General features: G+C 36.8%; 1 protein-coding gene, 2 long non-coding RNA genes and 2 pseudogenes across 3 annotated transcripts; 3 read left to right on the top strand and 2 right to left on the bottom strand.

Annotated features, from left to right (window-relative positions):
* Positions 1-3246: 3246 nt before the first annotated feature.
* LOC113352054 lies at positions 3247-4721 on the top strand (annotated as a pseudogene).
* Positions 4722-7787: 3066 nt separating this feature from the next.
* On the top strand, positions 7788-9713 carry LOC113354008 (WRKY transcription factor 71-like). Its single transcript, XM_026597463.1, has 3 exons — positions 7788-8442; positions 8541-8684; positions 9074-9713. The coding sequence occupies exons 1-3, from the start codon at positions 7877-7879 to the stop codon at positions 9501-9503; spliced, it is 1140 nt and encodes a 379-aa protein (XP_026453248.1). The 5' UTR covers positions 7788-7876; the 3' UTR covers positions 9504-9713.
* A 3165-nt stretch (positions 9714-12878) lies between these two features.
* Positions 12879-14548, bottom strand: LOC113352053 (annotated as a pseudogene).
* A 2693-nt stretch (positions 14549-17241) lies between these two features.
* Positions 17242-18251, bottom strand: LOC113349251. The gene is made up of 3 exons (XR_003360033.1): positions 18065-18251; positions 17609-17772; positions 17242-17364 (listed from the first exon to the last, which is right to left on the bottom strand). It is a non-coding gene; the product is annotated as an uncharacterized LOC113349251 (long non-coding RNA).
* A 2889-nt stretch (positions 18252-21140) lies between these two features.
* Positions 21141-21887, top strand: LOC113354007. Its single transcript, XR_003361643.1, has 2 exons — positions 21141-21599; positions 21678-21887. It is a non-coding gene; the product is annotated as an uncharacterized LOC113354007 (long non-coding RNA).
* The last annotated feature ends 5564 nt before the right edge of the window (positions 21888-27451 follow it).

Below are 27451 nucleotides of genomic sequence, written 5' to 3'. Positions count from 1 at the left end.
CATCACCAGCGTGACCAGCGAAGACCTCTTCTTCGACATTGATAGGGGAGGTACCAGTACGTTCCTCCCCATCTGTAATCTCGTCCTCAGCAAACTCTTCGTTCACTGGACTAGTAACTTCTTCTTGGGCTTCAACCTCGCCCATCACCGTAGTAGAAGACTGCTTCGGCCTAATCTTTTTCTTCTTCAATACCTGAAACCAACACACAAAAAGAATTATTTTTCCCGTCTGATGGAAGTTCTAAAAAAGAAGCGCAGCTAGAATCTGCGTACCTGAGCAGCTGAGATATTCTTCGGTGGGAGTATAGCACCGGAACCATCCTCCTCGTCTCCCTCTACGACGTCCAGGGCATAAGGAAAATTCATGCCCGCAAAGTTCAGACGCCAGGGGCAGAAATCTCCATAGCGAACAGGAGGAGATTCGCGCGGCTTACTATTCTCGGTAGGCCGCCAACCGCGGGGACCAGGAATCCAACCGTAAGCCCACGGACCAACTATCTCGATAACGGTGGCGTGCCACTCGTAGTCATGATCGCGCTTGATCCTCTCTCGCGCGGGGAAGAGTTTCCGACGACTGGACGCCTCCGTGCCAGGAACATACTTCAGCTTGGCATCGCTGACCTCATTTAACAAACGAATCTCGCCTCGAGGAGCAGGGAGATTCCGAAGGCTGACACTCCACGGCTTGCGATTCCTACTATTGACGTAATCACCGAAGGAGTTATTGAAATTCTCAGGAGTATACCATTCCTTCTCCATGGGATTGGGGACGTAACAAGTCATCGACGTTTCCCCCTTACTCCGCAGATAGCATTCCTTCAGGGCGCAGAGATAATTCCCCGATAGTTGGGATACGGAATGGCTGTGAGTATTGGTGGAAGAACCCTCACGACTAGCGAGCACGTCGTAGTAGAAGGAATCACCTGATTTGTACAACGGCAGCATGAGACCAGCTTCGAATGCCCCAACCGTCGTTAACAAATGAAATTCATCGAACTCATACTTGGAGATAAGCTCATACGTAATATCATCCTCAGGGGCATAGAAACGAACCCCGAAGGCTTGAAGCTCATGCTTTTCCTTGAATATTTCAAGATCGATATGCTTGAAGGTTACTTTTTTCCTGCTAACAGAGACACTGCGTATTAAGGGAGCAGCCTCATCCTCCTCGGCGGGGCCGGATGAACTAACGAACGCTTCCGAAGCTTTTCTCTTCACGGGGGGATTCTTTGAAGATTCAACCCTAGGAGCTACGCCCTTCGTATTCTTCCCTTTAAAAGTTGGAGAAGACCGTAGATGATGCTCGGGCACTAACGAACGTAGAGGAGGAATGTCAAAAGCAACAGGGCGGGGCGGAGCCTGCGTACTCCTAGTATCATCACGAGGACGAGCCATTGAGCGATCAAAGACTCTTCGAGAACCAGACGGAATTATCGGAGGAATCTCTTCCCTAGAGGACGAGGCTTTCGCTCCAGAAGAAACTCGACTCTGACGAACATCATCTTGAGACTCTCGACGCGGAGGAGATCTCGATAACCCAGAATCAGGAGTCTGATAAGTAGGCCGCGGACGGTCAGACATGGCTGCGGAAAGAATAAAATCAAGAACAAGTTACACACAATCAAAAAACATTACCAAAAATCAAAAAACACATCCATAACAATACAACCACGATAACGTAGCAACCCTAAAATTAGTATACATGCTCAAAATTTCACCCTCGAAGTAATGGCTTCCTTAATTTAAGATGAAGAACAAGGGCAAACTAGTATGCAAGCATCAGAAGAAGTTCTTCATCACAAACAAGGAACAACAGTAGCAGAAAATTCACAAATCAACACAGCATAAAATGGTGGAAATAAAGAAAAGAAAAACTTACCGGCAAAAACAGCAGTAGAAGAAACAAACAGGAGAAGCGGGCTTGGTTAATGCTAAGGTGGAGAGAATTTAAGATCACAGGTGCAATGAAGACTGACAGAAAATTTAAGATCACAGGTGCAATGAAGACTGACAGAGAATTTAAGGTCACAGGTTCAATGAAGACAGACAGAAAATTTAAAGGAAGAATGAAAACTGAGAGAGTGTTTAGGAAGAATGAAATTAAATTTTCTTTCTATCCTTAAAATACCCGAAAGAAAGAGAAGGAAATTAAGGGAGGAATGGGAAACGTGCCCGTTACATAAGCAGTTAATGCACGAATAAAAGACGTGCCCAAGTATCTAGGAGAAGTTATTAGGAGTGAGAAGAATATGCGACGATAGTTTTTCTTCAAGGCACCCATTAGTCATTCAAGCCCGAAAAAAAGGGGCAAATTGTGTACACATATATCTCACTATCAGACACGTGTATATAAAAAGGTACGTGGAAAGCATGCAGGCCAAAACATCAAAACATGATGCGTCACGAAACACCGAATAAACCCCGAGGAGTTACTTTATCTCATCCCCAAAAGAGGAGCTAAGATCAACGGTGGAGAGAAAGTTAGCTGACACGGACTGACAGGGGCAGAAGACACTTGTCTGACACGAGCAGACCCCTCAACTACCCACATTAAACACTCTGAGCAGTGTACGTGTCGACCAACCTGTGGAACGAACGAGGATGCCTCTGCGGGATCAAGGGGCAAACGCAGACCTCCGCGTGATGGACGCAAGGACACAAGAAGATAAGGTTCCAACGGTCTTCAGAGATGGGTCCCACGTTCTAACCTTATAAATACCCAATCTCCACCAAGAGGAAAGGGGATCGAAAAATATCAGGAAGGGAAGGAGAGAGAGAGAGAGAAATAGTAAGGGTAAGTTAATCCCTTAGAGGAGAGAAACATGTAAACCCCAAAAGTCATTCAACTATTCGTGTAACCGTGAAGAACATAGTAAAACAACAAACCCCGTGGATGTAGGCCTTAGTGCTGAACCACGTAAACCTTGGTCTTATTTACATTTCAGCACTTTACATTCATTTAGCTCCGTGCATGTTTGCTTATATGTTTTGTTTTCCTTAATACTTATATCCCATGCACAAACGCCACGCATGGAGTTGTTGGATGAGGCCATGATAAACCCGAAGGTTTTGAGCCAATGAATCAACACCAGGGTATCATCATCATAATCTCTTTAGATGATAATGATTGATTGTGAGCGTTCGGACCCCCGCGTGGTTTGTGTGCTCACAAAAATACAGAATCAGCATTAGGTACCACCAATTCAGGTAAAGAAGGTTCATCTCCGAAGAAAAAAAACAACTTGGTGCTCACCAAAAGTGTTGCTTTTGATTGTTTGTTTGATGAATTTGATTAAGTACTGGTGTTAATGGAACGCCTAAGGTATGCAAAGAAAGTGGTGAATGCATAGCAGGTAAGGAATTGAAGGAGCTTTCAACTTGACAAATTTCCAGGATGGTGCATTGTCTACTGCGTTCATGGTTGGAATTCTCGTAGCGTCACCAATATTTGCATCCTTAGCGAAGAGATACAACAAACCCTTTAGGCTAATTGGAGTAGGATTGTTGATTTGGACCATTGCTACAACTTGTTGTGGCGTTACGTCTAGTTTTTGGAATATTGATGTTTGTCGGATGTTAGTTGGTGTTGGCGAGGCTTCCTTCATGAGTCTGGCGGCTCCTTTTATTGATGACAATGCTCCTGTCGCAAGGAAAACGTTCTGTCTTGGGCTCTTTTACATGTGTATACCGGTTGGAATTGCATTCAGCTATGTTTATGGTGGATTAGTCGCTAGTCATCTCAACTGGCGTCGTGCTTTCTTTGGAGAAGCAATTCTAATGCTCCCGTTCGTCCTTTTATGCTTTTTCATGGAGACTTTGCAGTTAAAAGGTTTTGAATCTGGTGAAGCAACGTTAACAACATCTGTGCAAACTGAATTGCACGAGGTTAAAATTACAGAAGTTTCTGAGCAGGGCAAAGATGTTGTCGACGTCTCATCTGGAGGAGGGCAGTCCAATAACAAGACCTCAAGGAAAACATATCTGTCAAAGCGCAAAATCAAACAGATTTCAAAGCGCACAATCAAACGGATTTCAAGATTTTGCAAAGACATGATTTGGAAAGACATGAAAGTTATTTTGTTTGAAAAGGTGTATGTCGTTGGCGTTTTGGGCTACGTAGCATATACCTTCGTAGTAGGGGCTTATTCATATTGGGGGCCGAAAGCTGGTGCCGATATTTATCATATGACTAGTCCTGATATTTTCTTTGGAGGGATTACAATTGTCTGTGGAATATGTGGAACGTTGGCTCGCGCTCATCTCCTTGATCGCATAAATAGCTCAATCAAGAACGGATTTAAGCTTCTTACTGCAACAACAACTCTTGGAGGCGCATGCTGTTTTGGTGCCTTTTGTTTCAGAAGCATGTACGGTTTCATAGCGTTTTTCGTATTGGGCCAGTTGTTTCTCTTTGGTGCACAAGCACCAGTGAACTTTATTTGTCTTCATATCGTCAAGTCTAGTTTAAGACCAATCTCTCTGGCGATCTCCACAGTAGCAATCCATATCTTTGGTGACGTTCCTTCTTCACCACTTGTTGGACTTCTCCAAGATCACATCCACAAATGGAGAACAACTGCTCTTATTCTCACGTCTATATCTTTCTTGTCGCAGCTGTTATATGGTTGGTAGGAATATTTCTACACAGTCTTGATCGGTACAATGAGGAAGACAATGCTAGTACAATTCAAGCGTCAAACACGGAGCCAGTGGCCAGTTGAAAAACTTGACGAGCATTCTGAAATCTAATCAAGAAAGACTGTGGCCTCTCGACATTGTAAAATTTGTTCCAAGTTATATAACTTGTTTAATTCTTCTTGTTATAAGCCATTATTGGTCGCCCTGAATTAAAACATTTTTTTTGTTGTAGACATTAATATTTTCATTCAAAGGCTCCTGGTTTGCAGTCAGTGGCATGTCTGGAAAATGAGGTTGCACAGGTGAATCCATATATGTACTGGTTTTTAAACGAAAAAGTAATTGTTCCTTGACATGATACAGGTGTGAAAGTGTTTGTTGCTGCTGTTGTTGTTGCGTGGTAGGAAGAAAGACTAAATATTAAGGTTTACATTCACTTTTAGAGGGTGGCTCAAGTTAAAAGTAGTCATCATAATATACAGTTTACACATACCTAACAAATTAAAGAAACCCGACTTTCGTTGATTTGGACATCAAAAGATGCCGATGATGGAAATTGGTCAATAGTCTCATATTCTTCGTACATTTACTTTCCTCTACAATATCATTACTTCATTAAGGTTAAGGGACGTAAAGCTAATGATAAGACAAATCCGATCATGACAATTGATGCTTGCTAAGGTTATTAAGATGATTTTAGAATGACCCCGTCACCTAACTGACTGCTATATATTTGCGGATACAAGTCCAGCACTACGCCCCCTAGTTGGATTCTCTTTGTCCACCTATAGAACTCTAGCGCTCCGGTTCTCCAGCTGTGTGTTCCTTTGGGGTTCATTTAGCTTCTCCTTTGTGGTGTTTTGCCGTTATCGTATATCTTGAGGTGGAGCTGCTGCATGTTTGCAGAATAATTTTCTAACTCTAGCGCTACGCTCCCAGTTGCATGCTCATTCGAGTGCTCAATCCTAATTATGGCATTATTAAAAATGCAAATGATGTCCTGCGCAGCAGTTCATGACAAACCATTGACAATTAACGGTTCTAGAAGAGAGCCACCCCGAACTCCAAAGTCCAAACCATTAGTGAGTTCCAAAATAAAATAAAATAGAAAGATCAAAACTAAAAATCGTTTCAACAAGACAAACAACAAGTGTAGTTGAACTGTGGAATATATAAATATAGACTAAACTCATTCAACGCGTCAACCTCAAATTATTGCATCCTTTCATGTGAAGCAATTTTTCTGCCGATTTAATTTATATTATCATTCACAACTACCTGCTAAAAATCAATGAAGCTATAACTTCTAGGAGTATTTGAGATTGCTAAATCAATCGTCTTGGTTCTATGCGAATGAGGTCCATTGCTGAAAACAATCTTTTTCTTTTCAAAATAGCTTAATCATTTGGAAAAGTTGCCGATGTTACTATATAAAAGTGGTGAAATCTTTGAATGGTAACACCGGTGACCAGAGTTTAAAACTCTGGCTTAAATCTGAATTTGCGGATTAAAAAATAAGTCACAAGACTGGTCGCTAGCATATGTGATGTTCAAAAGTTTAAAACTTTTGACGAGTTTCGTCACCGCAACTGACGCGACACAGAATTCGAGGAGATCATATTGACATCACATTCTGGTCAGCAGAGAAAGCCAGGTGAGAATCCACTTAAATATATTACGACTTGCACAGTAGTCAAACATTGGCTACAGTCAAAATGACGGTGCCCGACCTGGACACGTGCCAGCTTTATTAACGAAAACGGAATGGTTTAGGTTTTAAGTCTGAAACATTGACCTTCCTTTATCCTGCTGAAGTGACCTTCTATAGCCGGTCGTCTAGGTTGACTCTGTAACCTGTTTCTTTACGGTGTTCCAGGAACTGAGTAGGCTACTATCCTACATGGAAGCTTCACTATTTTCTACGTTGCATAGGATCCGTCTCAAATCTCGATTAGTCGACTAATAATTGATGCTTAGGAATTTCGGACTCAGATCATTTATGTCATCATGACCGGGTTGAGGAATTTCGAATTCAGATAATTTTTGTCATCACGACTTGATCATATTGCCTTTGCACTATAGCAATATATAGGTCCTTGATATTTTATTTGTCCTCACAATGGAATCACAGACTGTGAATTTAATATGTTATACGTGAATAGTGATTTTTACTAATAATAAATCATTGTCACTTTAATATGCAGTTAGATGGATAATCTGCGGAGCATGAAATCATATCGGTAATAGTTATATGCGAATAATGATTATTGTTAATAATAAATCATCAATGTAACCATATGGATTTGGACCAATATAATTAATCTCGGCTGATATCTCGACGGAAATTCCGGTATGACACTCAAGATATCGAAATGCTTGAGTTCGCCGAGACTGAGTTTGGCGGAATTGGCCAGAAATCTTGGTTGAATCTCAGTTGACTTGGCCGGAATTGTTCGAAACTGACTGGATATCTTGGATGAAGTTTTCGAAATTTATATGGATCTTGATTTTTCTACTATTTTAAATGAAGACCTGTTTCTATTTTTAAAAATTGGTGGTATTTCATTATATCCATACACTATGTGTGAAAAATGTTTGCAAAACGCTTGATATACATATTATATGTATATAATTCAAAAACGAAGTGTCGGTAGTTATTTCGAGATTTCACCGAGAATCTCCCCAAGATAAAGTAATCCCAGTGGACTGAGAAGGACTGAAATTCAAAATTTTGATATACATGCTATATGTATATAATTCAAAAATGAAATTTTGAGATTTAGCCGAAAATCTCTCCGAGATAAAGTTGTCCCAGTGGATCAACACAGACCGAAATTTGGAATTACGTGCCTACATTGATTTGGACTCAAAAATTAGTCAAATACTCAAAAATTTTGGTAAAATGGAAAAATAAGGAAAAGAAATAAACGTCTTGGCTCATTTGATTTTTGAGTTTGAAATAGCTTTTGATTCTTGAATCACTTCTTAATCTATCTCTGTTAACTTACCCAACTCATGGTGTAGAAAAAGAAGAACATTCAAAATACTATTCAAAGGTCAAAGTTCAAAAAGCCCATCTCTTTCTAGTTTTCTCACTCACATAAAATCAAAAATTAAGACCTTAAATAAACGAAAGTCCAATCTTTCTCACTTTCTGTCTATCTCTTCTTCTTATCTCTTTCTTTTCTCTTTCTTTTCTCTTTTCTCACGAACCCTAGCTAGAGATACACACCCACCCATGTCTGATGATAAATCTACAGCAAGAGATCTATATTACCAAGAATATCATCATCAATTATACAACAACAACAACTATGATCGTTCTACTTTCAATCATCAAACCAGCATTAATAACATTCCACGGTCATCGTCGACATCATCATTTCATAATGATCTGAATGGGTTGCTCAGTAGTAGTAGTAGCAGTGATCCATTAACGCAGCAACAACTAAGTTTCACTGACTATCTTCATGGCACCTCGGTGGATTATAACACAGGTGACAGAGATTTTAACTTATTGCCTTGTTCATCGCCTGAGATTTTCTCTTCTTTAGATGTTGTGGGTGGTGTTCTAGATAACAACAAGAATCATATTGGTGGAAGTAAGATCAGTAATTTAGTTGTGGATTCAGCTTGGTGTACTAATATTGTTAATAATCCGGTGACACCGAATTCTTCATCGGTTTCTTCCTCGTCTACAGAAGCAGCCGGTGATGATGATTCTTGTAATAAAAGAAAGAACAACGATGAGAATCAATTGTCGAAAGGGTCTGAAGATGGAACTGATTTCCCTAAGAATAAACTGTAAGTAAACCATGCAAATAATTTGTCGATCTATATACACGGTTAAGTACTACTTACTAATTATGTCATGGTTGAATTACCTCTTATTTAATTGATAGGAACAAACAGAACAAGAAAGTCGATAAAAAGCAAAGAGAACCTCGTTTCGCTTTCATGACTAAGAGCGAAGTCGATCATCTTGAAGACGGATATAGATGGAGGAAATATGGGCAGAAGGCCGTAAAGAATAGCATTTATCCAAGGTCTGAAGTCTGAACACATGCATACACACTTGAACCACATTTAAACTTTTTTTACTTTGAATTCATGAAACATTTCTTCTTTACGCCGTTGACAATAAGAATCTGTAACTTAGGCGCTTGTGTTTCTCTGCTCGTCAAAAACTTACAATCTTTCATAGAAATTACTATAAGGAGTGAAAACGTAAAAGTTTGATGCTCTTATTTAATCATGTTACTTTAAGAAATATGTGTAGTCTTACATCAACGTCATTTTGGTCGAGAAGGTCTCAACTCTCAAACAAAACAAGTAGCTAGCTTGCAGTTTCATTGTTCATAGGATCTACAAGCTAGTTTCATAGTTAAATTTGTTCACTACTCATAGATCTTTTAATAGTTTTCATATATTGCAGAAGCTATTATCGATGTACCACACAGAAATGCACGGTGAAAAAACGCGTTGAAAGATCATTTCAAGATCCAGCAGTTGTTATAACAACATATGAGGGCCAACATAACCATCAAAGTCCGGCAACACTTCGAGGAAATGCTGCTAGGTTATTAGCACCATCCATGTTAACATCGTCATCACCATTTCTTGGTTCGAGCAGCTTTCCTCCTCGTCATCAAGACCTAATGCTTCGCATACCCTCATCATCATTGACAAACGACAATAACCAAGTTCATGATCATAAATCATCAAACTACATGTACCCGCAACATAACCTAACTCCTACCGCTACTGTTCTTCATCAACAACAGCTTCGAGTACTTCCAGCTGATTATGGTCTGTTACAAGACATGGTTCCTTCTTTCAATCATAATGAACAGAAACATCCATGAGCATGAAGTTTCTGGCGCTAGCTCTTAATATATCAATTGTTTCTTTTTTTATGCAGTATCCTTCTTCGGTTCTTGCCCTCGTCGGCCATATTTTACTGAACTTATACACTTGTATGTATAATTAAATATAGTAGTGTTGATTAGTTTCATTTTAATATCTGACTTGATATAATAAGTAGTACTACAAATAAATTTATATAAACTTTTCTAGATCTTACGTATTGCAAATTGATCTTTCTAAAGACATGACATTAAGAAAGAAAGATGTCATAAAAAAGTGTCCAACAGTTGATAAGTTGGTCAAGCATGATGTAGCATAAAAGATTATGGAGTCTTAATCTTTACAGGGTTTTTTTCTTTCTAATGCTCAATTACAGGAACTTCAATGCTAAAATGGATTTTCTAAAAGGTTTTGATGGGGTGACTATTAATATCTAGGGTGAACATGCTTCAAAAAAAAAAAATCTAGCGTAAACTTATTGATATGATGTAGTTTAAGTTTGTGCCTAAACAGGGTTCCTTAATTAATCATGGCCAGAAAATGTTACTTGTGAAACATAGATATGGCCAAGTGCTTGCAATAGTCATTTGTTGACTACACATCTATGATGCACGGATACTGATACGGGAACACTGATACGGCGATTCGTCAATTTTTTTAAAAAAAACGGGATACGGTGCGATAAGTGTACTTGTTAAAAATATTTTATATAATAATAATTGATTTTAGTGAAAAATCATATAAAATAAAATAAAAATCTCATAAATACTGTTTAGAATATTAGAAAAAGATAGATAGAAAATATCTAACATCTCGCTCACCCATCAAATATCTAACTGTCTTCGTTAAAAATCACGGTTTCTAGTTCTTGCTCATCAAGTGAAATATTTTCTACTTTAAGTTTTCCCACATTGTCAAGTGGATCAAATGCATCTACACTAATGTCTCACATTCCACTTTCTCCCATCCTTTTGGTAGAAGATTGTTGTGAGCAAATATTATTCTCAACATTTTGGGGTTCAATTAATCTTATTTCTCTTAAGTGAATGGATAAAATTATATGTGCTCCAATTTCTCTCTGAATAACACGAGGAACATGGTTGCCTAAGAAACCTTACAGCTAAATACTTGTAACACTGGAGATGAAGCACCACAGAATAACTAACAAGTTTTTTTTCTTTATAGTCACATGTTATCGGGTTTAGATATAATTTTTCGATGTGTTTATGAGTACAAATATCTCTAAATATTTAGATTTTATGTATAAAATTATAAATATATGGATTTTGCATATAAAAATATATGCTAAAATTATAGGAAGTATCCCTAACAGAGCATCATAGAGGTATCCCAAAATATTCTCCACCTTTTTGTAATTAAAAAAAGGCAATACTTTAAATTGAGTATCTGACACGTATCTCCAAGTATCTCCAAGTATCCCCAAATATCTGATACTGATACACATACAAGATTAATTAGATCTATCTTTGTTCCTACCCAAACTGCTCTTTTCGTAATAGGGTTTATGGATAAAAATTAGTAAAAAACGTATGTTTTCATCACTATATATAGATAGAAATGGTACATAATGGAAGTCATGTAATTGCTTAAAAGTAGGCTATAATTGAGCATTTTTTTTTTTTTTTGCTGAGGGCTATAATTGAGCTTAACCTTTAAGCAATTAGTGGGTCATCCAATTAATATTATTTGATGTGATTAACTATTCAAGATCAAATATAGCTCAACTTTTGTACTTTGATTGTGAGGTTTATATAGGATGTGAATTCGTTAAAACCCCACTTGTTTTGACTTATATAATGAAATTATTGCTGATTAAAAGGTTTAGCCAATGAAGTTGTACTCATAATACTGTAATGAATATGAGCTAGAGCAGTATCTATATGCAGGCTTTCTTTTTTGGAATTTGGAAATATACGGAGAGAGATCAGCAGAGATGGCTAATAGAGAGAGACATACTAGCGATCGTAAACATTACATACTTGTTCGAATTATTAGTCCCACGTTGTTTGGGTTATCGAAAATCCTACGGTTTATAATTTATAGGGCCACTCCATGCCCAAACTTTAACATGGTTTCAGAACACACTATGAGTCATTTGATCGCACCTTTATTCCGCGTCACCCGATTTATTGGGATTATTAGTCTTGATCGCACCTTTATTCCGCGTCACCCGATTTATTGGGATTATTAATCCCACATTGTCTGGGTTATCTAACTAAGATCATGCAAAACTTTACCTTCCCACTGGTGTCCTTCTTTCCTTTTTTCTTTTTTTTTTTTTTTTTGATAAGAGAAAATTTTAGAGATATTTTGTAAAAGGTTCATATGTTTTTGGCCATATTAGGGTCTGGGTCGTAAAACATGCTATTGATGCGATAGGGTCGTAGACTAACCAAAGACCGTTAAAAATCGTTTAGTTGACTTTCACATTTAGCCAAATACCCTGACCATCAGTTGACTATCGTTGACAATTAAAATATTTTAAAAATTCTTAACCTATGGTCCTTTTCCATCCGGTGAAAGATCTCTCTCTTCCACTACTTTTTTTTTTGCGGTTTAGGCATTATCACGAACACTTGATGAGCAGAACCTGATTGTACCACTGTGTTAAGAAGTCATCTTCTCTAACTGTCTAATTTCTGCAAACTCAGTTCATAAACAACCCATCGACCAGTCTATCAGGAATTGAAAGACATTCACAATCTCCTCCATTTAATCCCGTTATCACCGACAGTAACAACATTAGAAACCATATGTTCCTTGTATCTCTCGGGTTCATATCTTGACTGGATATGATAAGAACCCATTTGTTCGTCGTCCTCCACTTTATGACCAGGTTGTGAAGCGTATCTGCGTATCAATCTTCCATGAAAGAAATAAAACTTGTTTCTGTTGATGAATGATGACTTAGGCTATTCTACTATTTTTATGGGTTATACATTCTTGCCAGAAAACTGGTAGTTAGTGGCTAATTGATGGGATTTAGTAAACAAGTTTGGAAGTTTTAATAATATAAGTGCCAATTGTTATGGGAAACCGGGGTTTCATGCTTCAGATAAGTTCATACATGAACTGACTAGCATTATACATGAACTGACTAGCAACATCAACTGCCCCATCAAATTAGAACCCCGGAATCACAAAATGTAGTCGTAAGGTTAGGTTAGTTAAAGTATTAACTGGTTAGGATAATATAGGTCATTAAACTATATCACATGGGTATTCTAGTAATATCAGACGGTCAAAGTCAGTCTACGACCCTGTCACATCAACGACATGTTTTACGACCCATACCCTAATATAGCCAAAAACATACGACCCCATACCCTAATATAGCCAAAAACATACGACCCTTTTACAAAATATCTCAAAATTTGATTAATGAACTAGTATGGTTCAGGCAAAGATTGCCTTGATAACAAACTGACTACCCATGGAGAGAAATCATTGATCTCCTCAAGCATGAGTTTACCTGACCTTACTTTCTTAGAGAGAGATGGCATCATCAATTGCATTGCTATCCCTTTTAGTATGAGTTACCTTCCAACTCGTAAAAGAAGATAAAGAAATTTGATCTCTCCAAGGATCTTATTGTTTTCCCATCTGACATAAACAGTATCAGAGATAATGGAATTAACTACAACTTCTGCATCTGCTATTAGGTGAATGCCGCCAATCTTTTAGCTTTTTATCCATTGTCCAGCTTCTGCATCTATCACTCCAACTGCATATGTTCCTTCGACACCAACATATTGTCCTGCAATGGAAGTAAGCACCATGCCAGTGCCAATCTCATTAGTAAACGTACCAAAAGAGACATCTACGTTAATTGTAGTAAGCTTTTCTGAAACCTGCAGAGATGAAGTATTAGTTTCTAACGTTGACTCTACAAGATAAACGGACATGAAAATGTTATGTAGATGAAAATTAATTCTGGAAACAGTGCATGAAGGGTTAAGAGGTTTATCCTGAAAAATGCATTCACATCTTTCTTTCCAGATTACCCAACAGCCAACCATAAGTGTATTCCTCCATTTCTCTTCATCAGCTACTCCAACATTTGGCATATTAACAAACCATGAGAGAATCCAGTCCATTACTGTGGAACAGTTGGCTCTTAGTTGGTCAATATCTATGTTAATCATCCTCCAAACTGCTCGTGCATGAGGACAGCTGATTAAGAGATGATAAAAGAGACTCTTCTTCCTGATTACAAATACCGCAGTGTGTTGCCATATTCCTGTTATGAATGGAAAGTCTCAGCCTGGTGGGAACAATGCCTTTGAGAAATTTCCATATGAACAGTTTAACTCTGTGAGGAAGTTTCGTACTCCATAAAGCTTTCCAGGTATTTTTTTTGGAACAGTATTTATTGCAGCTAGACTATTGACCTTGTTTTCCATCAACTTGTTATTAGGTGCTCTTAACAGTAAAACAACCATCTTTAGCAGGTTTCCATTTAACCACATCTTCTTCTTCTGGAGTGATTAACATGTGCTTAATCCTGTCAACAATCTCAGATGAGCAGAGAACTTGTAACAAAGGAAGAGAACTGGTCTCCTTCCTTTGATCCTGCAAAATTTTACCTTCCCACTGGTCTCCTTCCTTTGCAACAGTCCATATAATAACAATTCCATCCTGTGACCAACTTGCAATAGTTGATTTTGGAAGTCCTAGATTAGGTGCCCAAGACACATCCCTCACCCAATCCCTGTGCATCTGAACAGCCTGGAACCATCTTCCATGTTCCATTGTAAAGTTTCCAGACCTTTACAGTATTATCACAACCACCAGAAACAAGCTTCTGAACAGGATTAAGAGCAGCAGATCCCACTAGAGCTCCAGGAGCTGTCGCTGGAGCCCAAGAAACTGAAGTTACACCCACAGGGTGTGCTTGATCAATCTTAGTCATCTCCCAACCACCATTCCTAGCAGAAAAAACCGAGATATTTCCATCCGAAGACCCACAAGCCAAACAAAGTCCAAGTTAATGAGGAGCCCAAGTGATTGACGTCGCAGATGATTATCTCCAAATGCCCCATCAACTTCAGAATTAGCTACTGTTGAGTCTTCACATGTCTGTGGGAGGCTGGGAGCAATCCATAGTTCCAATTGATGTTGCAGCTGAAAAAATACATTGGATTATTGCGTCTGAATATCATTTTTAGGCAAAGGATACACACTGGCAAAAGAAAAATTAAATAGGCAAAGGATACGTACTGGGGAAAGAAAAATTAAATAAACAGTTCTGTTTAGTTGTGCATTTGTGCAACTCATAAGTCATGAAATGAACCAAATGGACTTGAAGAATGTGTTCAGTGCCTGCAATCCTATTTCAATGGGAAATGAAATGCACACCAGTCCTAAACTCGTCAACTTAGATAGAAATCACCCAAGACGTGCATCGAGTGACTATGCAAAAACAAAAGCTGAATCTTATGGGTAGAATCTAAGTTTTCCATTCTTGGTATCCTGTTTAATGGGAGTATATGTCTTATCAGTTGCAACTTCCATCTTTGCACTAGTCTCTTTTGGTATTTCCACAATAAAATTGAATACTCCATCACCCAATTGCAATGGTACATCGTGCCAAGGTGAAAGCTACACATCAATTTTGTATATTAAACCAAAATCCTAAATCACTTAAGCTCCATAACACAATGCACCATTGAATTGAAATGCAAAATTAAGAAGAAACAAAATAAGTCAACAAAACCCCACAATTTTGAGTGGATGCAAACTGATAAAAACAAACCTTTTTGCCAGAATTATCTAGAAAGAAGACTCTGTATTCTAGGGTTTCAGGTGGACCTTCTTGTTTGATTTGAATTTCAGGTTTGTAAAGAGGTTTGCAAATAAAGGCTCTTTTAGATGAAGCCCTTCTACTGAAATTGATATTAAATGTTTAATAGTAGGTAAGATGAAAGAGAATTGTCTTAGAAGAAATGAAAGAGGATTGTCTTTGAAGAAAAGAAGCACTGTGAGTGTTGCATTCATGCAACACGCCAGCAGCTAAAACTCTAGCAGCTGCCATTTTGATTGATATTCTTGCAAATACCTAAATCCAAAATATGATCCTTCTAATTCTGCTTCTGCTGCAACCTCAGACTGTTGGAAGTGTGAGGTTCTTTGATACTTTCTGCAAAACGAAATAACGTTTTCTGTCAGTCACGCTTTTTGTCACCAAAATTCATTTTTTTTTTTGGAAATTTAATTTCACCCAAAATTGATCACTTTTAGGTTGTTTTTCATCATTTTTTTTTACAATGGATAGCTAATAGTTGTTATAGCTCTCACAAATTGAAAGAAATTTCGAGCAATTCTATTTAGAATCGAAGAATTTTGGGATTGAAATTTCAATCGGAACACATGAAGCCGCCTCTCTTCTAATTTCTACCAAATACAATGACTATCAGTTACTAATTGTTCAAGAATTCCATAAAATCCATCCAACTGCATCATTTTCCATTGCAATACAATTTTATTCGAATCTAAAAAAAGCTAAAATTTGACTCTACCAAAGCATAAATTTCATATTACAGCTGATAAGCCAGCACTCAAACTAAACAATCGCCAAATAATGGGATCTCCATGGGGATGTCAAATCACTAATAAAAGATGGATAGTGACAACAGCTGTGTAAAAATTCCTAACAATTGATCATCTGATATACTTCTAAGAGTGTTTATGAGGGTTTTAAATACTGCCTAGGGATGCACATTGGATAGGCTGGGTAGGATATGGCCTATTTAGCCACCCTACCCGCGGAATGGCGGGTAATAAAAACTTTACTAGCCACCCTAAGCCTGCACAAACTAAATATACTACAAGTCAAAGCCAATCATTCACAATTAAACACAAAAATATCTCTTTATACGCTACATGCCAAAGCTAATTAACAAACAAATGACCATCTCTTTGGAATGTTGTCACAGAACAAAGTAACAAAACATCTAATGTGACAGTAAGAATCCATATTCAAAAAAAAAAAAGAGATCCTATATCTAGAGCAAGAAACAGCTCTTCACTGTCACAGTACAATGAGGGTTGATAATATCTAAAATAATGAGATTGAATCAGAATAATAACAGTGTTGAGATTGTATTTCGAGTAAGAAAGCATCCCATTTTCAATCTCAATTTCTATGCACTGATAGCTCTGAGATTAAGAACTACGTCGCACACATGGTTTAATCATCAACTCACAATTAATATACTGTGAAGCTGAAGTAAACCTAGAAAGTATTAATCACGACCGCAGATTAACTGATGAAACTACGATTTCAAATAATGGCCCAAAAATTTGAGTGTCGGATAAACTACGAGACTACAGCTGAAACAACAATACATATTGAAAGAGAGTCTGAATGACAGTAGAAAGAGGCCAATCACACAGGCAAAAAAGGTCTAGCACACATAGTAATCAATGGTACTTCCCCCAACAAGATTTACATCATCAGGTAACACCCTCAGCAAGTAAGCTGACTGCTCTCATATCATCTAAATATCACATCATATGGTTTATAGAGTTTAAGCTTATCCAATCTACTGACATCTGAAACAAGGATAGAATCGATAGATCAATCCAAATACAGACCGATTCAGGGAAAGAGCAATCTCAGGATATACTGATTTCTGACAAAGACTTTCGCTATAGTTTTATGGCAGGAGGAAGACGATGAGATGGTATCAAGAAGGAAAAAATGCTTGCCTGCTGCCTGGGAGAAGAAGAAAGCACATAGACTAGAAACTATGCTGCAATAGTATAACTATATACAGCTGCATGAAAAGAGCGCATGAGCCCAAGCCAGTTGTTGACTAGCAGTAGCCCGAATAAATTCTGCAAACAAGAACAGCATTGGAAAGCAAACAAAAGTAGAAAAGAGAAACCAGTTCGAAAATTCATGGTCTGGATCAAAAACATGAGTTATTCTAAGTGGTATAGTTCTGAAATTGAGTTGCTCTAATCCTAATAAATCAACACAACGAATAACTACAGTTGTGAAATTAATCAATTGGAATTTTAAATGAAATTCCTATGCTTAATTTAACTTAACCACAGATGGTTCACATATTATACTAACCAATATTCATTCAACGATGAGTAAATCACAATTGATCTGCACATACTCGTAGAAGCTATGCCTTTGTTCTGTCCAAGAGGGGCCCTAAATGCGAGCTTAAAAAAACTCGAGCACTCTCCTTTCACAATCCTATCCCCGTCATTCAGTAAAACAAACACCACATCCTGGAATACAAGCACAAAACAGAATTGGTTCCAAATTCTGTACCCTTCGAACAGAAACTTGAATTCACGGTAGGAAGTTAAGAAACCATGCTCAATATTTGATAAACATTCATTGAGAAGAGAATCTAAACACCTTATTTCATCAATTGAAAGAATGACAATTCATTGAGAAGAGAATCTAAACACCTTATTTCATCCATCGAAAGAATGACAAATTACAAATAAGGAACCCTAATTTATCAAACATTCCCCAAACCAAATTAAGAAATCATTGATGGTAATTACGACCTACCTAAGTAATGAATCAATCAACAAATCAAATAAGTAACCAGTAACACCAGTAAGGAAGATCCCAACCTCTCGCGTTGCACCAATAACTGACAGCCTTAAATCATCATTTAGACAAACCCCAAAGATGTTTTAGCTGCAATTCTTGTGTTTGAAGGAAACAAGAGAAGATTACTCGATTTTTTCTTATGTAGCGCAGAAGTAAAAGAGTAAAAGGGAAACTGTGATTCGAAGGAGTTCTTGGGTTGGGCTTAATTTTTAGGGATATTTTATGGAAAATTTCTTGTTTGGTCCTAAGCCCATAAGGTTATTTATAACAGGGTCCAACTAGATTTTACTCTTATTCTAAGGTCCAAAGTTATTTGAAACATGAAAATGACTAATATACCCCACTGTTTAAGTACGTGTGAAATAACATATTACCATAGATTTGAGTACATAACTGATACACTGTTTACAAATTTGAGTACATATCTGCTACACTGTTTACAAATTTGAGTACATATCTGCCACACTGCTTACAAATATGAGTACACATCTGCTACACTACTTAGGAATCTGAGTACTCCTCAATTCACTTTACTTTATTGCAGCACCAGCACCTCTGCAGTCAACCATTCACCACTGCCTTCAGCTCCATCTTCTCAGTAATCTTCTATCTTGCTGCATCACAATATTCTTAGCTTAAACCACAACTGCAACAGCTACATCAACACCATTGTCATTTCAATTCTGCTGCAACACAGACTATCAAATGCAAGTAAAACATCTTTATCATATAGGCATCTAAAAGATGATTAATTTATCTCGCAATAACTCATGTCATTTCTGTGTCCGTCTTATGCAATCTCTAATTAAGATTCATTTAAGTGCTTTGATATGCACCAAATTTATGCCTATAATTATGAACACAATAGAATATGATTTCTAAACCTACAATATTACAAATTTTTCTAAATGCGAGCAAAGTTTTTTGTACATGGAATGTCGTCTGATGGCGGATATTACCCTTTGTATTTGTATTCATCATTCACATTTGAGAATGATGGTCTGCTAAGTCGAAAATAATCGCATCTAAATCAGAACCCAAACCACATTTTCCTTAGTGTGAATCACCTCAAACATGACCTAGCATCATGCAACTTGGGGAACTCGTTCAAGTTGGTATATGATGTGTAATTCTTAAACATATGCCGGGAAATATCTAGTCAAACAGAAAAATTATTGTTAAGCTCCAATAGAAAGGCAGTACATTCCGAGAAATCCTATTGCATCGGGATCGATATCCTAAATTATCTAGAGCAAGAAAATCAAACTGCAAAATAAATACCCCATAGAACAAATCAATGTAAAATATCGTTATTCAAAGTGGATTCCAAAGGGAAATCAAGTAAATGAGAACAAAGTAATGTTAAGACCTGAAAATGTCCGCATTCCTTAATGACCTGATATTGCGGAGAACTTTGCACATTCAGACTGAAATTTCTCATATAATGCCTCTAGTAGCTCAGAAACTAATTTGCTATCCCAAGGACAATCAAAATTATAGGTTTGAACGAAACTTCAAAATTTCAAAATTTGGTGCTTTGAAAATTAACAAATCTAGGGTTACCTGGTATCCCTGTAAGACTCATTTTGTAAGTCTATCGAACTCATTTTTTTAAAGAAGTAAATAAAAACGAAGAATCAAAGTTAATACGCACCTGATCAGGTAGAGAAAAACTTAACTGATGTCAAGAAGAAGTGATGAATCCGTAAAATCTAACCGAATCAAAGCACCATATTTCAGTATCCATATATGTACTCCATGGATCAAACCAAAAAATAAGAAAAAATCTAAAAATTCATAGTACACACAAAAATAAACAGTACGTCATATATGTACTGATGGTTTAATACACAAAATAAAAACTGAAAAAAACAACCAAAAACCAAAAAATATCAGATCTACTAATGAAATAAACATAAAAACATGATTTTTTATTTAGATATGAACTTGTTTCATCAAAATCCATCAGTATTCATATACGTACGATGATGATACACAAAGCAACTCAAAGCATATAAAAAACAACCAAAATGAAACTAAAATCAGATTGCATGTGAAAACCAAGTAATGAATCCATTAAAAAACAGAATCGAAACACCTTTTTTTTTTCCAGTATTCCATATATATACTTCTAGATCGAAGAAGAAAAATATCCAAAACTACAAAAATAACAAAATTAAAGCATAATTTTTCAGTACATCATATATGCACTGCTGATTCATAATCTAAAATTTAGCTGCATGTGAAAAACAAGTAACGAATCTATGAAAAAATAGAATCGAAACACTTTTATTTGAGTATTCCATATATGAACTTCTGGATCAAACAAGAAAAATCTCCAAAACTATAAAAAACAACAAGATTAGAGCAGTATATTTCAGTATACCAAATATGTGCTGTTGATTCATAGTCTAAAAATCAGCAGCACGTGAAAAACAAGAGACGCATCATGAGATCGAACTACCAAAACCGCAAAAAGAAAGTGAAAACATCATGAAATCGATCGAATTTTCATGATTCAGTTGAGAAACAAAACAAAAACAAAGAATAACTGGAGAAAAATTAAATAACATACCTGTAAAACCACTAAACATCTTCACAAACCCTAGGTCTAAACTTCATAAGCGGCAGCAGCAGAGAAGAGGAGAGGGAGAGGGAGAGAGAGAAAACGCATCTGAGAAGAAAAAGAAAATTGAGGAAAGCTGCTTTTATTTCTATTATATATAGTGAAGGCTATTTTGGGAATTCTTAAAATGCACGTAATAGGTTACACACGTGTGCAGGACCTGGGCTTAAAAAATTGGGTCCATTTTTCTCTTTTCTTTTAATTATGGACCTCCGGTTACTGGGCTTTAGTGGGTGGACCTGCCACTAACTAAGAACACTATAATAGGATCTATAGGTAATTCCTACATATTTTATAGGGTGTTCTTCTATATATCCCCATAAATACTAGCGAATATTAGTATTAGGAAATGAAAGGCTTACATAGCCAACAATGATCTACCTACCGCATCAGATTCATAAAATTTCTATACCCCTAAACAACAAAAAAGAAATAGAAACGATATTATCTCTTCACTCGCATCAAATGGATGAAAATATAGAGTTCATTTTCTTCCTCCCTCCATCTGTTTCGGTATAGAAACACAAACCCATTTTCTTGTTTCTGTATTAGTGATGATGGATTAATGGAAATGTAACTCCTAATTTGAAACACTTTCAGACTTATACCATGCACCTTCTCTGTTCGTTAAAATGCCTTGCAGATTTTCGTTGATATTGATTGTGGTTAAGGATTCTAAAGTGATCTTTCTAGGTTTGTACTCGAGACCTTGTTGAAAATTCAATGCATCATACATTTCCTAACTGTTAGAGGATGATCATGAGGAAGCAAGGCCAGTGGATAAAAAGTCAAGAGACAAGGTTCTTTGTGTTCTTTTTTAGGCATTTGGAAACGCATCCTTTCTCAACAATAGATTATCAACAGGTTGGTTCTCGATCCATTTGCTACTTGATTTTTTTTTCTTTTCTTTTTCGGTACATGAATCTCCCTAGGATTTTGCAGATTGGCTCTTAAAGTTCGTTACTGTATGCAAGAGGTTTCTAGAGATTTTGCACAACTAGTTCTGACGCCACTACCAAGGCTTCAGTATATCCATGTAGTTCATTTTTAGAACTTTTGTTCATGTAAATTATAATAGAATATCTGTTGAAACTGTCTTGCAAAGCTGAAACCAAATTGCTTTTCATAATGAAGAAACAAATTTTTTAGACATTGTGATCAGAAAATAAAACTACAATATGAAAGTTTCATTCATGAGATTCACTCATATTACTGTCTGCAAAAAATTGTTTCTACAAAAATAAGAAATAATTTGAGAAACTATGAAAAATTAAAATAACCACTGCAGTATTAGTAAGCACTAATAAAACTGATATGTTTATTCATTGCTCATCCAGGTCAATGTTCTCTATTACTTGTAAACCTTGCCCAGGTTGTAATTGTTCGATGTTCTCCCATCCTCGATGCATCCTTTCCATTTGTAGAGTCCAAATTAAGGCGTTTTCATTGCATATAGAACTCCATCCACTCTGAACTAGTGGAAGGGGGGCACCGGTTTCAGTATCGCCTTAACAAAGTGTTGATTGTCAATATTGAGAATTGTCACAACTTTGAAATCTTCTGGAGGCGGGGTTCTCAACAGTAACCATGTTGTGTTTCCCAAATTTGAATATGATGAAAAATACATCCGAATGCAGAGGCAAAAATGTATCCCATGCTGCGCAAAACCATCCAGTACGAACGAGTTGCAATTGGCCTTCTATATTGCAGAATAGTAAGCATGTCTTTATATTCTTTCATCCCACCAATTATCGGTATGTACATTTCAGAATTCACTTTCAGTTCCCGCTCCATCTCGATCTTGACAGTAACCCATCCATCTTCAGCACTAAGCCCTAACATTTCGAAATCCACCATGCGTATCTGGTGCAACATTTTCAAACCTATCTACCACATCAGTAAGAATCTTTGGATTATCAAAATTTTTAATCAAAATTTTCAAGTACTCTTCATCATAGGAAACATCGGTATTGTTTGTCTTGATCTTTTTCGTATACTTCCGTCGCTGTACAGATTCTTTTGTACACTGCACCTTCTTCCTTTTCAACATTAACTTAGTGGGATCGTGTTCTTCTACTTCGTTCAAATATGGTAGTTCATTCAGATCAAACAAGTTTATACTCTTGGCCTCATCCACTATATTAGATTCTTCGGCCTTCTTTCTTTGGCTTAACCGACACTTTCTTTGGCTTGAACGACACTTTCTTTGATGTTGCGTTAGAAGTTGTTCCTGCAGATGGTCTCTCCCACCAACATAAATCCCTATGCGTAGAATTATCTTTATTCTTATGTACTTCTGTTTGTGCAATGGTTGGGAGACCCTTGGTTGCAAATTTTCCTTTGGGTTCTTGCATATTCGTTTTACTTGGATCTGCAATCTCTATCAACATTTCTAACATAAAATGCTTTTGTAACTCTATGCAAGTTTCATATTTTATTCTTATTTTCTCAAACAGATCTTCCTAATCAAAAACCGATGCCACCTTTTCGTGTGCAGGAATCATAGAAAGTTGCTTCCAGTGTTCATGTATAGAATCTAGAGAAATTTGATTACCATTCTTGTGGATGTTAAGGATTTCACAAGCACATGGTATCCCATGAGTCTTCCGGATTATGCACAAACATCTTCACCCAAAACGACTTTTGCCCATAGAAGTAAGTTCCACAGAAATCAATTGTAAGGCAGTGTGAGATACAATATACTTCAGTCTCCTTGTAACCATACTTTGGCTATATGCATGTATTGCAACGGTTTTACTTTTCTCAAATGAAGCTCGAATGTTGATAACTCGTGTTACCCATTGGTTGTCCATATCTTGCCAACATTTTAGGAAATCACCAGTTGAGCACCTAAGAAAATTCTTTAATGCCGCGTGTTCGCTTTAGGCTCGATTCGTTGTGGTAATACCCAAGTGTAAAATATTATTTGTCCACGCGTAAACAAACTGTTCTTTACGAGCCAACCACTGTGTATTCAAATAACTTGCTGCGGTAGGATATAGCGTGCTCCAAGTCTTGAGAAAGTAGCGTAAATTTATCTCATACATTTCATGGTTTGCAGACCTCCATAGAGTATCCCAATCTTTTTTAATATTTTCTAGATCTTCTGATTGTGCCTTGGGTATATCTTTGTCGAAATGTTTTGACACATTACAAGAGATATGGAATGTGCATAAAAGCCGTGTAGCTTCAGGGAAGATTAAACTTACAGCATCTTGTAGTTGTAAATCATCATCGGTGACGATTACCGATGGAAGATGCTTAGGAGAGTATAACTGCCTTAACTGTTGTAGAGCCCAAATATAATTATCCCTCTTCTCTGCAGACATAAAGCAATACGCAATTGTAAAACTCTGTGAGGTAGATGTCATACACTACTGCATGAAACAACGGCATGGACCATCGATTTGTTTTGTAAGTGCAATACAGTAATACGATCGTGGGGAAACATTTTGCAAGCCTGGAACCATCCGGATGTGACCAAAACAATTCCAACACTCTTCTTGTATCTGCTTCTCTCTTGTTAGATGTCATGTACTGATGTACGTCTAGCAGTTTTAATAATTTTTGCATCTTAGTTCGCCCTTCCATTACTTTCGTCCTAAACTTGGACTTGACATTGTACACTGTCCATGCTGTTGAAACATTTTTACTGTTTCGACTCTTTAAAGTCGATAAAATCAGAGCAGGCTTCACTCCATTAACACACAAAGAAATGCACAGATCTTTCTCGGCAGGATTTAGCTTACCTGAAAAAGTATGGCCAATTAGAGTTTCATAAATTGAATGATTATGTTGGCCATTAAAAACCCGTAATCGCCAATTTGATCCATCAAAGAAAGTAGCCCTGAGACGAAAAGGACAGTTACATTTCTTTGTTCATGTATTCTTCGGTTTCTTCCTTCGACGTCGTGCTACTGCAATTTGCCCAACACTTTTTTTAACGCTTTTATACACCTTGAATCTTTCACATGCCATCACTACGAAAGAGCCTTGTACTTTAGATTTTTTCTCGGACTTCCTAATAATTGCCACTGTATTTGTCTCTCTTTCCCTATCGTGACACCATTGAATAACTTCTTCGCAGCTTGCAAATACCTGCACCAGTGTGTAATGTTTATTTAGAAAGAATTACCTTTAATGTGGTAATTTGAAAGCCACAAATGGATCATTATATTATACCTTATCAGTTGAGAATTCAGCCGTCAAATCACAATACTCTTGTGTTGGAGAAGAGTTTGGTTGAGGATCTTGGGGATCGGTTTCCGCTGGACTAGAAGCTATAGAAAGGTTTTCGACACAGGGTGATACCACACTCTGTACAAAAATCATAAAATGCATTAAAACACAAGGGGATGATCCGTACCAAAAACATCATTTTTAACTGAAGAAGCGATTTCAAGTTTCATCACTCATAAGACTGATTCCAAAACAACTCAAATAAAATCATTGTTAAACAACTCCAATCAAATCATATAACAGATTAATTCTCATCAAAAACCTTCAAAATGAAAAAATGACTAATAATTTTTTTTAACAACAAATTAGTAGTTCCCCTATTGTAGGTTATCATATACCTTGTGTTCATCATGATATGGTTCAATCTCCAGACCTTCCAAACGGGATTCTAACGATTCCATAGTTGATTTACTTAGGGTTTTCCGTGTTCTTCCTTAACATATAAGAGTAGCATATAAGAGATGTATTCTTATTATAAAATCTCTCAATTAATCTCACATTTAATATTATGTTATATATTTGGAAGAAAGATTATTCTTTCACGCGCATATATAGGGACATATCTTTTACGGTTATATATGGTTATACAACAAGTTTTTGAAGGGGGTATCATTAACAAAATTTTGAAACAATTTCATAATTTTTATGTTAAAAAAATTATAAAGAACAAAACTAACAACAGGGGTACCATTAGTATTTTCTGGGGTACAAAGAAGAACGCCCATTTTATAAAGTATCCCTGTTTGAAAATATAAACAAGTAAAGTATCCCCATTTTTTAAATTTTTTTATAAAATATCTTTTTTTAACCGCTTTTCTCGTGTAGCATTTTACATCTGGTTAAATGCTAGGCGGCAGTTATCTCATCTATTGAAAGTCCTATTTACCCCTGAACTCATCTCGTAGGGAAGGTAAATGATTCTACGATCATAAAAGCGTAAGACCCTGAACCATACTCGAAGAACCTGAAAATGGTGTAACGACTCTGAACGGGGTTCGACTAACCCAAAAAAATGTTGTAGAAGATCGAGTTTCCACCAACCAAAAACCCCAAAACACTTGGGAATAACGAACCCTTTTGGGGAATGATGTAACGAACCTGAAAATGATGACACGAGTCTGAACTCGACGAACCGGAAAAATGATGTAGAAGGTCAACGTGCCAACAAGTAAAGGGTAAATAAGTAAACTTTAAAAAAGTAAACTACTATTGATTAAGTAGGATGAAAAACTAAACGTGCACTTTAGAAAATTAAATATCGGGATATTAAAAAAACGAGGCTAAAAAAATGAGGGTACTTTATAAATTATCCCTATGTTTTACGGCTATAATAATAACCATTATATATAATTATGCAAATAGTCGGGTTGGGACCGAGTAGGTTGGGTAATTTCGGAGATTTTTTTTTTTATTAAGCAACAAAAAGAAAAATTACAGATAGCCATTCATATGGTCCTTACATAAAGAGGGTATTACAGATAGCCATTCCTAGTCCTTAGGGAATACAGACCAAGCCATATGATAATTTCGAACTTGCTTCACATGTCATCATATCCATCAAACGACTGGTAGGATATGGATACTAATAAAATAATGACGGCTAGAGTAGAAATGACGGATAAGGATGTATACATGCATACATAAATTACTACCCCATCCCAAACTTTAATCGTAATTTCTAAACTTGTAATTGGAGAGCAACATATATCCAGCAAAATCTCTAACTTGATAATAACGAGTTAAAATATAGTTACTAAATTTGGACTAGGCTTAAAATAAAAAGGTGTGTAGCTCCCTGGAAAAGTCAGGCTCACCACCACAGAAAACCCAATACAAACTGCAAAATTTTCAAAAACCCTCAACCTAAAATCTACCAAACAACTTGAGAACTTCCTCGCAACTCATCTCACTGAGTTCACAGATTGATAGGTTAGTACCACCATTGTTTTCCCCCCCAAACATTTGTGGCGGCCATGACAAGGAGGAATGAACTCAGGAGAGACAATAACGTCATTTCCTTTCAAAGATGCAAGTTCCTTTGATCCTCTCTTAACATTAGTCCCAACTTCCTTAGCTCTTTTCTCAGCGGATACAACTTCATTTTATCTTGTAGATTTTCTTTTGGTCCTAAATCATATGACATACACAGGAAACTATCCATCAAGCCAAGAAAACTATGCATTTTACAAACTAAAATCGGCATTGACAAAAAACAAAAGACGGATTAAAACAAAACAAAGTCGGTACTGAAACAATATCATACGTCATTGAATATACATCAATCGACATTGAGCATTCCATATCGACAATGCCGACAGTTGTAGATTTCAATCCAGACAATTTCACCAACGGTCGGTATTGTTTTAAATTTTCATCACTACCGATTGTTGTAATGTGTAGTCGATAATGTTAGGATTTTAATTGACAATGCCAACTGAAGATATTTTGACACTAGAGATCTGGTGAAATAGTCGAGG

The sequence above is a fragment of the Papaver somniferum genome, chromosome 2 (assembly GCF_003573695.1).
Source record: "Papaver somniferum cultivar HN1 chromosome 2, ASM357369v1, whole genome shotgun sequence".
Classification (NCBI taxonomy): Eukaryota; Viridiplantae; Streptophyta; class Magnoliopsida; order Ranunculales; family Papaveraceae; genus Papaver; species Papaver somniferum.
This window is presented reverse-complemented; position numbering and strand designations above follow the sequence as displayed.